Below are 13147 nucleotides of genomic sequence, written 5' to 3' on the forward strand. Positions count from 1 at the left end.
CACACACCAGCTCTACAGATACACACACACCAACTCTACAGACACACACACATACCAGCTCTACACACACACACACACACACACACAGACACACACACACAGACACACACACAGAGACACACACACACACACACACACACACACACACGCTGTCTGGAATTGAAGTAGGTCTGCACCTGCCCGGCTACTTTTCTAAACAGGCAAAGACATTCTTTACTGCCTTAAAGTATCAAGATCCAAAGATCCAGAGGCTCTCGGGACTACATCTCCCAAGGAGCCACGCGTGAGCAACACAATCTAGCCAATAGGGCTTTTACTGGCAAGCATGGCGGTGTGAGTTGATCCCTGGATTTGAGACGTCCAAAAGTTGTCCTTTGACTTCCACAAGTCACTGTGTAAGCCCCTTCCCCCCAGGCATTAGATACTTTTTTAACGTTAAAAGTCATCAGGGTGACTAGTCTGAAGGTAGGTGGCTACATCAATTGATTGTTCATACTTTCTCCTCTTCTGCACTTGACTAGCCTTTAAAAAACAAAACGAATAAACAAATGTAGCAGAGGGAAAAGGTGCCTGTTTTCCTATCGGCTGAAAAGCTCAGAGCATGGTGGCCAGGCGGCTGGGGAGAAACTAACTTTGATGAAGGGAAGTTTTGCTTAAATCCTGTTACCATAAATTGTAAATAATCATTTTACATAATTTTAAATACTCCACCCCCTCTCTTGAGGTGTTTTCATCATTTTCAAAGTCCTTCACATGCCAGCAGTACCTGAGAGCCTGTTGTCACACTTCAGGGGCACACCAAAACAGACTGCTATGGAACTGCAAACAGTTGAAGACCTAGTTACAGAACTAAGGTCACAACGCTGAGGGCGGCGGGGAGGGCGTCTCTCAAATCCACGATTGATGCAAGCTGTATTTTGGGGTGCACCCAGGACTGGCTAGCTGGCCGTCTCACCCTAAATCACTCCCATGGTTCACAACCTTCAGTAACTCTAGTTCTAGGGTATCTGATGCCCTCTTTCTGGGCTCTGTGTGGACTGCACAGAGTGAATTAAAGATGTGTTGCTCACACACTCGGGCCCTTCCCACACAGGGTCTCGCAAGGCAGATCTGGTTGGCCTGGAACTCATGTGTAGACCAGGCTTCCAGAGAACTCACAGAGATCCACCTGCCTCTGTGTTCCGAGTTCTGAAATTAAAGGTATGTCCCACTACGCACTACTTCAAAAAATTTGTTTGTTTTTAGAGACAAGGTTTCTCTCTAACCCTGAACCAGGCTGGCCTCAAACTGAGAGGTCTTCCTGCCTCTGCCTCTTGAGTGATGGGGTTTTTCTTTTAAGTTTTCTTTTCCCTTCTTTTCTTTTTAACGTGTAGAGTGTCTTGCCTTCATTGGGTCTATGCATCTCAAGTGAGCTTACTGGCCACAGGATGCCAGAAGAGGGCAGTCAGATCCCTTGGGACTAGAGTAAGTGTGCTTGCCCCTGTGGTGTCAGAACTAAACTCTGGCTCTCTGGGGATAGTTTTGTTTTTGTTTTAACAAGATTTATTTATTTTGCCTGTGTGTGGTGGCACAAGCCTTTAAATGCAGCACTGGAGAAACAGAGGCAGGCAGATCTCTGTGAGTTTGAGGCCAGTCTAGTTTCTATAGCCAGTGCTAGTCAAAGAAACCCTGTCTCGAAGAATCAAACACAATTTTTAAATAATTAAAATAGCCGGGCGGTGGTGGCGCACGCCTGTAATCCCAGCACTTGGGAGGCAGAGGCAGGCAGATTTCTGAGTTCGAGGCCAGCCTGGTCTACAGAGTGAGTTCTAGGACAGCCAGGGCTACACAGAGAAACCCTGTCTCGAAAAAAACCAAATCAAAAAAAAAAAAAAAGTAAATAATGAAAATAGATATATCTAGCTTTACTTTATTTATGGCTGTTTGGCCTGCACCATGTTATGGGAGCCAGGAATTGAAGCCAGATCCTCTACAAGAGTAGCCTGTATCCTTAGCCGCGGAACCATTTCTCCAGCCCATCTTTTATTTATTTATTTTTATTTTTGTTTTCAAAACAGATTTTTTTCTCAGTGTAGGCGCCCATCTATCTAATCCATCCAATCCATCCATCCATCCATCCATCCACCCATCCAATCCATCCATCCATCCATCCATCCACCCACCCACCCACCCACCCACCCATCCATCCATCCATCCATCCATCCATCCATCCATCCATCCATCCATCCATCCATCCATCCATCCATCCATCCATCCATCCATCCATCCTTCCATCCTTCCATCCATCCATTCATTCATTCATTCATTCATCCATTCATCCTGGCCTGCAGCCTCTCTAGTGCAATAAAGAAGCCGAACCATAGAGATGCATCTTAGTCCTCCAGGACGCTTAGAGAGACCTTGCAAAAGTGAGGCTTATTCCCAGAGGCGGAGTTAATGACGCACTTCCGGCCGCTTTGTTTTTCTGTCACCTGGCGAAATGAGAACTAAGGAGGCCGTGTTCATGGGTGTGCTGTGTCGGTAGTGGCCTTTTCCGGGCCTCGTTTTTGGGAGAGGATACCAGTCCGCCTCGGTTTCAGAAAAAGTCCGTGAGGTCATTGGGCTTTGCCCTTCTAGAAAACAAGCTCGACCTGGACGGTCCAGAGGCTTCAATGGCTGCGGGCTCTGGGGTCGCCCCGCCACCTCTCGGTGCTGGGCTTTGTACGGTGAAAGTGGAGGAGGACTCTCCGGGGAGTCAGGAGTCCTCCGGTTCCGGAGATTGGCAGAACCCCGAAACTTCTCGAAAACTGTTCAGGCAATTGCGCTACCAGGAAGTGGCCGGTCCCGAGGAGGCGCTGAGCCGACTTTGGGAGCTGTGTCGGCGGTGGCTGAGGCCGGAGCTGCACTCCAAAGAGCAGATCATGGAGCTGCTGGTGCTGGAGCAGTTCCTCACCATCCTGCCCCAGGAGCTCCAGGCCTACGTGCGGGACCACTGCCCCGAAAGCGGGGAGGAGGCTGTGGCCTTGGCGCGGACTCTGCAAAGAGCACTGGACCGGGCCTCCCCCCAGGTGAGACTGGGGTGGGCTCTAGGTGGCGCCAGAGAGATGGTTTAGTGTTTAAGACCCTGTGCTGCTCTCTTCCAGAAAATGAATTCAGTTCCCAGGACCCACAACCATCTGTAGCTCTAGCTTCAAAAGATCTGATACCGTGTTCTAGACGTCTGCATTCACGTGCATGCGCTCCCAGTCATGATTTAGAGAATACAGCCTGGTTTTCTACACACACACACACACACACACTTTGAATGAGAATGGCCCCTTTAGGCCCATATATTTGAATATGTTAGATCCGTAAGAAGTCACCTGCCAAAATGAGAACTAAAAAGGCCAATCACTACAACTCTTAATACTTATTACTGGTTTTGAAATATACTTTGATTTTTTTCTTTTTTCCTTTTTTTAAAGGCAGAGACACACTGTGTATCCCTATCTGACTTGAACTCATTGTATATACCAGGCTGGCCTTGAACTCACAGAGATCCACCTTACTGCACCTCCAAAGTTCGGGGATTAAAGGTGTGGACCATCATTCCTAGCGTATTGAAAGAGAGCTCGCATGTGCCTTTTAGAATACAATCTACAATCATTGTCAGCGTGAAAAGTCTACTTTCTTTTCATTTTTGTGCATGTGTGAGACTGACTGTATATGAGTGTATGCCACATGTGTGGGAGTGACCAAAGAGCACAGACAGGGTATCAGATCCTGGAATCACAGGCTGTTGTAAACTGCCTAATGTGGGCACTGTAACTGAACACGGGTCGGTCAGTCTTCTGGAGGAGCAGGAAGCACTCTTCTGATTCATCTCTCCTGCCTGTGAAAAGCTAATCTCAAAATAGATCCTCCCCACCGGATGCCGTTTTATATTTTAGCTATGTTTTTCCATCTCAGCACTATGGACATTTGGGCTATTGCTTAGTTATTGGGGGCAGACACTCAAGCACTTCAGATTTGGGGATTTCAGGTTACAAAAATGCTGGCACAGTGATTTCATCCCTGACTGAACTGTGAGATATTCTGAAATTGTGAACAGTATAGCTCACAAGCATTTTAGATACAGGGAACTCAGCCAATATAAATATACATGTGTGCCGGGCAGTGGTGGCGCACACCTTTAATCCCAGCACTTGGGAGGCAGAGGCAGGTGGATTTCTGAGTTCGAGGCCAGCCTGGTCTACAGAGTGAGTTCCAGGACAGCCAGGGCTACACAAAGAAACCCTGTCTCAAAAAAACCAAACAGTAAAAAATTGAAAAAATGGAAATATATATGTGTGTTAGCCATGTACATGTATACATACCACGTTTAAGTCAGTTTGTCACTGTGTCAGATACCTAAAACAATTTAAGGAACAAAAGATTCACTGTGATTTAATGGGTCAGAAGTTGAGTCCAGTCCATGATCAGCTGAATTCATTGTTTCTGGGCTTGGGGTAAGGCAGAACACCATTACAGAAGGGTCTGCTGGAGCAGATATGTTCATTTCCTGGCAGTGAGAAAGGCAGGGATGCAGAAAGCAGTCAAGGCGAGCTAGAGCTCTCAGGGACACTCCTGCATCTTCCACCTAGGATGTCTCTCTCTCCCAGCCCCCAAGTGAATCAGGAGCTTATGTAGCCCAGGCTAGCCTAGAACAACCCACTATGTAGAGGGACGAGTATGACCCTAGAATTTCTTTCTTTCTTTTTTTGGTTTGGCAGTGGTGGCACATGCCTGTAATCCCAGCACTGTGGGAGGCAGAGGCAGGCGGGTTTCTGAGTTCCAGGCCAGCCTGGTCCTCAGAGGGAGTTCCAGGACAGCCAGGGCTATACAGAGAAACCCTGTCCCCCCCCCCCAAAAAAAAAACCCAATCCAAAAAACAAAACAAAAAAAATAATAATAATTATATGTGGCCTTCTAATGAGAGTCATAGAATATCTTGAGTTTGTATGGATGTGGCACCTGTCAGTAATAAAATTGGTGGCTTATAGCTTAGTCTGGGAATAGGGGTTGGGACATTCAGGGGACAGAAAGGATTCTGAGGTAGAGCCGCCAGGTGTGAGAGATTTTCCCGGGAAGATGTGACAAGATGGACATATAGTTCCTCAGCACAGGTACCCAAGCTTGTGGTAGAATACACATCAGAATAAATGATCTCGTCAGAGAAGTGCCTAGCAATATGGTCAAGGCATTTGTAAATATATTTGGGTTTGAGTCTTATTTCTGGGAAGCACAGAGCTGGGAGGAAGAACCAGACCCAACTTCTACAGAGACCAGGAACTCTTCTCACTGCCATGACTAGAGCAACTTGAGGGGAGGCCTTACTGAAGAGAGCTGAGGTCAGGAAGGCGTGGCTGGCCACCTGGCTTCAAGGTTAGCAGGCAGAAGGAGGATGCTGGCGTTCCCTTGCCACCTTCTTTCTGTCCAGTGCATCGGCCTGCCCAGGGTTGACCTTCCCTCCACAGTCAAAGCTGTCTGGAAATGCTCGCACAGGTTAGCCTGGAAGCTTGCTTTTGGGTGATTCTAAACCCAGCCAGGTTGACAGTGAAGACTGTCGGTAGCAGGTCCCTTTAGTACCCAGTTCACACAGCATCTGTGGCTTGTCTTGACTCTCTTACACCAGCTCCTTCCACTCTAGAGACCAGCTTCCCCTAGTGGTAGTGTTTGCAGTGACAGCGAGTACTAAATGGAGATCTTTTGCTGTTCTAGAGCTTTGTGACCTACAAGGATATGGCTGAATCTCTGACCTGGGAAGAGTGGGAGAAGCTGGCCGCAGCTCGAAAGGGTTTCTACGGAGAGAGCACAAAGGATGCTGGGATCACAGTTGTGCCTGGTAAGTGCTGTTCTCTGATAAGTTGTCGCATGTGTGGTGTGTGTAGGGAAGCTGCTCTAGCTTCCTCCCAGTTGCTGTGAGAAAACAGTCTGACCAAAAGCAGCTTAGGGGAGGAAAGGGTCACAGTCCAAATCACTGAGACAAGTCAAGGCTGGAACCTGAAAGCAGGCCTGCTTGCTGGTCCTTACAGCATGATAAAGAAGAACAGACGGTAGGAGCCATGAGGACACTGTCGCAGGCTGGCTTAGCCTCGGCTAGCAATCTTTTTGTTTGTTTGTTTTTACACAACAGCTTTGTTTGGGGTTCTGTTTTTTTTTTTAATCTTTTCATCTTTAATTTTATTTGTCTTGTGTGTGTGTGCATGTGCCACTGTGTTTGTGTGGAGATCAGAAGACAATCTTGTGGGAAGAAGTTTTCTCCTATTACGTTGTATCCTGGGGATCATCAGAGTTAAGCTGTGCTCGCTATAGATGCCTTTACCCACTGACTGGTCCCCACAGCCCCATCAACCAGCTGTCTTATGCGGTTCAGGACCTTCTTGCTTAGGGATGGAAACTCCCATAATGGGTCAGCATGTTCTACATCACTTAAGAATCAAAGTAATCCCCCATAGAGAGCCACAGGCCAGTCTGATGCAGGGATGCCTCAGCCAAGGCTTTCCTTTCTTAGGCTGTGTCAGGTTGACAGTTTGCTAAGCGGGATTACTAGCTGAGATCTGATCTGTGAGCTAGTTTGCCATTCACAAACATGGGTTAAGAGCCTTAGAATTTCTTTTGTTACTTTGGCTGTGCTTTTCTGATCTCTATTTTATTTTGTGTACATGTGTTTGTTTCTAATAATTTTTGTTGTGTTTTTGAAAAAGAGTCTCACTGTAACGCTGCTGGACCGGAAGTTACTATGTAGCCCAGGCTATTTGGACTCAGAGATCTGCCTGCCTTGGCCCTCAGAGTGCTGGGATTCAGGGTGTGTGCTACTATACCTGGCCTTTAATAAATTTTTAGTTGTTTTTAAATATATGTATTATAGATAATGTAATTTATATATTAATATATAATATAATATTAATATAACTATATATATAACTATATATATAACTATATATATATAACTATATATATAACTATATATATAACTATATATATATAACTATATATATATATATATATATATATATATATATACTTTGATTAGAATCAACCCCCTTTCCTGTCTTATCCCTTCCCCTCTCTCTGGAACCCTCCTTCCCAGCATGCCCTCTCCCATTCGTCTCTTCTTTCCCAAATGTTTCGTCCTACATTCAAGTTTGTAATGTTTTGTTTTAATTAGGGTTTGCATGTGCATGAGTGTGGGGTAGTTTCTTAGAGCACAGGCAACCTGACAGTGGCTACATCCTTGAAGAAAAATCACTCTGGCTCTCCCAGCAGTGATGAATAACTCACAGCTCCTCAGCTAGAGGTGGGATACATGTGTCCCTCCCCACCTGTATGTGCTTGTATGGGTGAACATGCTTGTAGTAAAGGTGTATGTGTAGAGGCCAGAGGACAGTTTGTATGCCCCCTCACCCAATGCTAGATTGAACTGGCATTGGAACCCTGCCTTCATATGTTGGCGTCATCAGATATGCCCATTATAGCTCATCTGGAGAGGCTTTCTCATATTAACCCAGCCCACATTCACGGATGGAGGCTGTCAGCCTGTTCTGGCATCCTTTCTGTGTCTACCTCTTAGTGTGGCTGTGCAGTAGGACCAGGGAAGAATGCCTGTAGCTGTAGGCACAGCACAGAAGGAAAGCAGTTTGCTTTTACAGGCAAAGTGCATGCCCCTGATGGGCTCAATTCCGCATAAAGAGTATAGTGGAGCGCACCTGGAAGCCGGTTAGATATGCCCCATCACCAGCACCTCTATCCCACTGTCACACGGGGGTAACAGCAGCTCTTACTTTCATGTTGCAGGCTTGGAAACTAGAGCTGCAAACACAGACATGATTCTAAAGCAAGAAATTTTAAAGGAGGCAGAGCCACAGGCATGGCTACAAGAAGTGACCCAGGGAGAGGTCCCAGCGTTTACCAAATGTGGTGATGCCTGTGAAGACTGGGAGGAAAAACTACCAAAAGCTGCTGTATTGCTGCAGCTCCAGAGTCCTCCTGAAGAGCATGGACGCACTGCCAACCCGAATCTCACTGATGTGTCCAAAGATGAAAGGGACTCTAAGAATGAGTTTGGGAGCAGTGGCTGCTCTGTCCTTGGTCAGCACATCCAGACAGCAGAGGATCTGGGTACCAACAGTGAATGTGGGGATGACCCCAGACAAGGCTTCCATGTGAAATGCCAGATAGTGAAGCCTCACAGATTTGTGGACAGTGCTTTGGGGCTTCTTGAAACCCAGAGGCAGTTCCAGGAAGATAAACCTTATAAATGTGATAGCTGCGAGAAGAGATTCAGACAGCGCTCAGACCTCTTCAAACACCAGAGGACCCACACAGGAGAGAAGCCCTATCGGTGCCAAGAGTGTGGGAAAAGCTTCAGTCAGAGTGCTGCCCTTGTTAAACACCAGCGCACACACACAGGCGAGAAGCCGTACGCATGCCCGGAATGTGGGGAATGCTTCAGGCAGAGCTCCCATCTGAGTCGGCACCAGAGAACCCACGCCAGTGAGAAGTACTGTAAATGTGAGGAGTGTGGGGAGATCTTTCATATTTCCAGCCTCTTTAGACATCAGCGACTACATAAAGGGGAGAGACCATACAAGTGTGAAGACTGTGAGAAGAGCTTCAAACAGCGCTCAGACCTCTTTAAGCACCAGAGAATCCACACGGGAGAGAAGCCTTATGCGTGTTTTGTCTGTGGGAGAAGATTCAGTCAGAGTGCCACCCTCATTAAACACCAGAGAACTCACACAGGAGAAAAACCTTATAAATGTTTTCAATGTGGCGAAAGATTCAGACAGAGTACACACCTTGTCCGGCACCAAAGAATCCATCAAAATTCAGTCTCCCAGCTTTCAGATGTCTCTGTGTAACTCATGTGGTTTTTGCTGTTGCTACTATTGAGAAAATGTCTCACTGTGTAGTCCTGGCTATCTGGGAGTAGCTATGTAGACCAGGCTGGCCTCAAATTCAAGAGATCAACCTGCCTCTGGCTTTACCTCCTGTATGTTGAGATTAAAGGTGCCCACCACCTTGCCCAACATGACTCTTGTGATTGTTCAGGGTTTCTTTGTCTAGAAGATGCATTGTCATTTGGGACACCTCAGTCACTCACAGACAGATTTCCTTAGACCTCACACACAAGACAGGTAGGTCTCATTTGAACCTTTCTGTTTGATTGGTTTTTGAGACAGGATCTTATTATGTTGCTCTGGCTGTCTTAGATCACTATGTAGATCATGCCTAGAACTCAGCAATCTGACTCCTGAGTTCTGAGATTAAAGGCATGCATGCATCATCACAGCTTGAGTTGAACCTTAATACATACTTTTATAAAGAATTTCATTGAGCCAGACATCGTGGCACACACCTCAGACCCTGCACTCAGGAGGCAGAGGCAGGAAGGTCAGCTTGGTCTACAAAGGGAATTCCAGGACAGCTAGGTCAATATAGAGAAACTGAAAAAATAGAAAAAAGATGTTCACAGGGCAAGAGCGCCCAGCAAGTAAAGGTACTTGCCACAGAAGCCTGGTAACCTGAGTGTGTACCCTGGAGCCCATGTAAAGGCCAAAAGAAACTGACTCCTCAGAGATGGCCTCTGAGCTCTACCATGTACACACACACACACACACACACACGTCAAACATACATTCACACAGAGATAATTGTTTGCATTTATTTATTGGGGGTACACACACACCATAGTGTGTATGTGGAAGTCACAGGACAACTTGAGGGAGTTGGTTTTCTTCTAACAACATGTAGATTCCAGGGGATGGCCTCAGGTCACTAAGCTTGGCAGCAATGTCATTACCCACTGCAACATCTCACTGGCCAAGTGTTTTCAAGTATACATAAATATATATGTATACTTGAAAAGTACACACACACATGCACACACGCGCACACACATGCACACATACATGCAGAGAAGGAAGAAGGAGTGTAGGGAACTTTCCAAAAGATGAATGGGGCCATGTTTGAGATGTCTAATGATAAGGGTTAAAGGGCAGGAGCAGTGGCTCAGCAGTTAAGATGACCAATACCGCTCTTGCAGAGAACCAGAGTTGAGCCACAGCAATACTACTATACACATCTATAACTATAATCTTTTTCTGAGGCTTCTCATGAGACAGAAGGAAGTGTTCCAGGAGGACATCCTTGGGGTCCTCAAAAGGAGAGGACTGAGGACAGAAGTATTTGAATCCTATGGTGTCAGGGAAAAAGAGGTGGATAATGCTGTTGGCCACCAAGCCAAACAACCTGAATTCCATCCCTGGGACCAACAAGGTAAAGGGAAGAACTGATACCCAGAGGATTCCTCTAACCTCATACATGCTATGCCACATACACACCTCACCCCCACAATATGTTTTTAAATGCCCTAAGACCTTGGACATGACTGCACTTTGTTTTGAAGCTTTATTATTGGAGTAATCCCTAGGGCTGAAAGATTGCTTTTACTGTGTGTACCAAGATAATGCAGTGGCCTCTGGGCCTTGGCCATGCATGTGCGTCTAGGACCTCCAGAAATGCTCACGAGAGTTTTATAGCTTTGCCTCCCACGTACAAGGTCCTAGGTCCAACGATTCCAGCATCTCAACAAAACAATATGAAAATTGTTTTGTAACTTTTTTTAAAGACTTATTTATTTTATGTATATGAGTACACTGTAGCTGTCTTCAGACACACCAGAAGATATCAGACCCCACTACAAATGGTTGTGAGCCACCATGTGGTTGCTGGGAATTGAACTCAGGACCTCTGGAAGAACAGTCAGTACTCTTAACCACTGAGCCATCTCTCCAGCCCCCAGTTTTGAGACTTTTTATTTCAGACAAAGTCTCTAACCCAAGCTGGCCTCTGACTCACTTTGTAGCCCAGGCCACTTTCAAACTCACAGTGATCCTCCTGCCTAAGGCCCTCAAATCCTGGGATTATTGCAGTGTGCCATTCTATCCAGCTTTCCCATGAGACTAAACATGCAAGTGGCTGGAAAGTGCCCTATAAGTATGTTAGCAACAACTCTAAGCATAATTGACCTATCCTTTCTATGAACACAAAGCAGTAGATAAATACGAGCCTTGAATGTGATTCCTCTCTTGCTTCCCCTGTGCCCCAAGACAGAGTTTCTTTGTGTAGCCCCGGCTGGCCTGGAACTCATTCTGTAGAACAGGCTGATCTTGAAGAGAGATCTACCTGTCTCTGCCTCCTGAGTGCTGGGGTCAAAGGCCTGTGACACCATTGCCCCCTTCTCTCTTGCTCATTAAAATCCTGAAAAGACAAAAGCATTCAGAACTGAACTCTTGATACTGGCTCTACAATCAACTCTAAATACAGGCAGACTCAAGTGTTCTGAGGCAAAGCAGGGTTTGGTTGTAAACACCTATAATTCTAGTATTTGGGAACTTGACATAAGAAGTGTTGGGCTGGTGTAGATCTTTGGTCCAAGAGAGAATCATTTAAGACACTAAGATGATGACACATCTGGGACCACCCAGCCTCTTCAAGAAAATGGTAACAGAACAAGTTTACACTTCTCAGAAGTCTGCTGACCACTTGTCTCAGTACACCTGCTTGATTACAGCATCCTTCTATATTAAGGGATTGAGTGCCCTGCCCTCCCCATCCCCCAAGTAAATTTGCATAATGCAGTTCCTTTTGCTTGGAACAATTCCCTTTTCTCTAATGCTTTGCAGCCAAACTCTAAAAAGCAGCCCAAACATCCAGAAATGTGCTCAGCCTAGACTATAGGAGGAGGATTTTTGGTGGTTAGATAAAAGCCAACATTCCTTGGGAATTTGTGAAGCCCGGCTCTCCTCTGTCAAAAGGAAGTTTTTTTTGTTTTTTGTCCCCTCCCCGCCTCCCTTCCCCCCCCCCCCCCCCCCCCCCCCGAGACAGGGTTTCTCTGTGTAGCCCTGGCTGTCCTGGAACTCACTCTGTAGACCAGGCTGGCCTCGAACTCAGAAATCCACCTGCCTCTGCCTCTGCCTCCCAAGTGCTGGGATTAAAGGTATGTGCCACCACTGCCTGGTTAGGAGTTATTTTCCTTACCATTGGCAGAAGGGAGGTATGGCTACCTGTGGTATTTACCAGCATATCAAAATGCATGCTGGCCTCCCATCTCTCAACATCACAAATACTTGTTACACTCATCAAAGTCCATGTTATAGTATCCTGGCTCTTTTCATCTTCCCTACGCTTCTCCCTTCAGCTCCTGGGCTTCCCTCCCCCCAGCTAGTCACACGCCTTATAACCCTGCTATTTCTCCTCCCCCCCCCCCAATAACCCTGCTGTTCCCCTCCCCCATTCTCTCACTCTTAGATTGCCCTGACCATGTCCAGTCAGATGTCCACGTTCAGTCTACTTCTCTCTCTGCCTTGGACTCTTCCAGATGCCTCTGGCTGTTCCCTCTCTCTCACATCTACAATAAACACCACCCCCTTACGGGGGCTGGAGAGATGGCTCATCAGTTAAGAGCACTTGCTGCTCTTCCAGAGGACCCAGGTTTGATTCCCACAACTCACATGGGAGTACACAACTGTCTCTAACTTCAGCTCCAGGGGACCCAATGCCCTCTTTTGACCTCAATAGGCCCTGCATGAATGTGGTACACAGACATACATGTAGGCAAAACACCCATATACATAAAAATAATTAAAAAAAAAAACCTTCACCTTAATTATTCCGTAGTCTAGTCATGTCAGTTTATACAGGCAGTGCACAAATGTAATTCCAATACATGAGTTGCCACAGCCCAAAGTTTGAGGGCAACTCAGAGCATATACTGATTTCCAGGCTAGACTCACTCTGTTATTGCACAGTCTTTCTATGTTTAAGGCCCAAAGTTGGGAATTAGTGGCAAGATAATTCCTGTAGCTTGACTTTGGCGCTTACATGTAGCTTAAATCCAAAACTTCTGATTTTGGGTCAAAAAACTACCTTTACTAGCTTTAAAAAAGATCCATTTAAGCAGTTGTCGGCTGTGCAGACGTGTTTGCAATCACCATGGAAACCACTTAAGCATCCTTGAGTGATTCTTCAGAGGGATTTGGGGTCAGAGCACAGTGAATAAATAGCAGGTAAAAGGAATTGGGAAGGGTTAAAAAATGTTCCCGTATTCGAGGCCTCTCTGCTTTTCTTCTTTCTTTTCAGCACT

General features: G+C 46.2%; 1 protein-coding gene across 1 annotated transcript; it reads left to right on the forward strand.

Moving 5' to 3' along the window:
* The first annotated feature begins 2434 nt into the window (after positions 1–2434).
* On the forward strand, positions 2435–9031 carry Znf394 (zinc finger protein 394). Its single transcript, XM_052168457.1, has 3 exons — positions 2435–3047; positions 5719–5842; positions 7795–9031. The coding sequence occupies exons 1-3, from the start codon at positions 2652–2654 to the stop codon at positions 8859–8861; spliced, it is 1587 nt and encodes a 528-aa protein (XP_052024417.1). The 5' UTR covers positions 2435–2651; the 3' UTR covers positions 8862–9031.
* Positions 9032–13147: the final 4116 nt, after the last annotated feature.

The sequence above is a fragment of the Apodemus sylvaticus genome, chromosome 22, assembly GCF_947179515.1.
Source record: "Apodemus sylvaticus chromosome 22, mApoSyl1.1, whole genome shotgun sequence".
NCBI classification, from domain to species: domain Eukaryota; kingdom Metazoa; phylum Chordata; class Mammalia; order Rodentia; family Muridae; genus Apodemus; species Apodemus sylvaticus.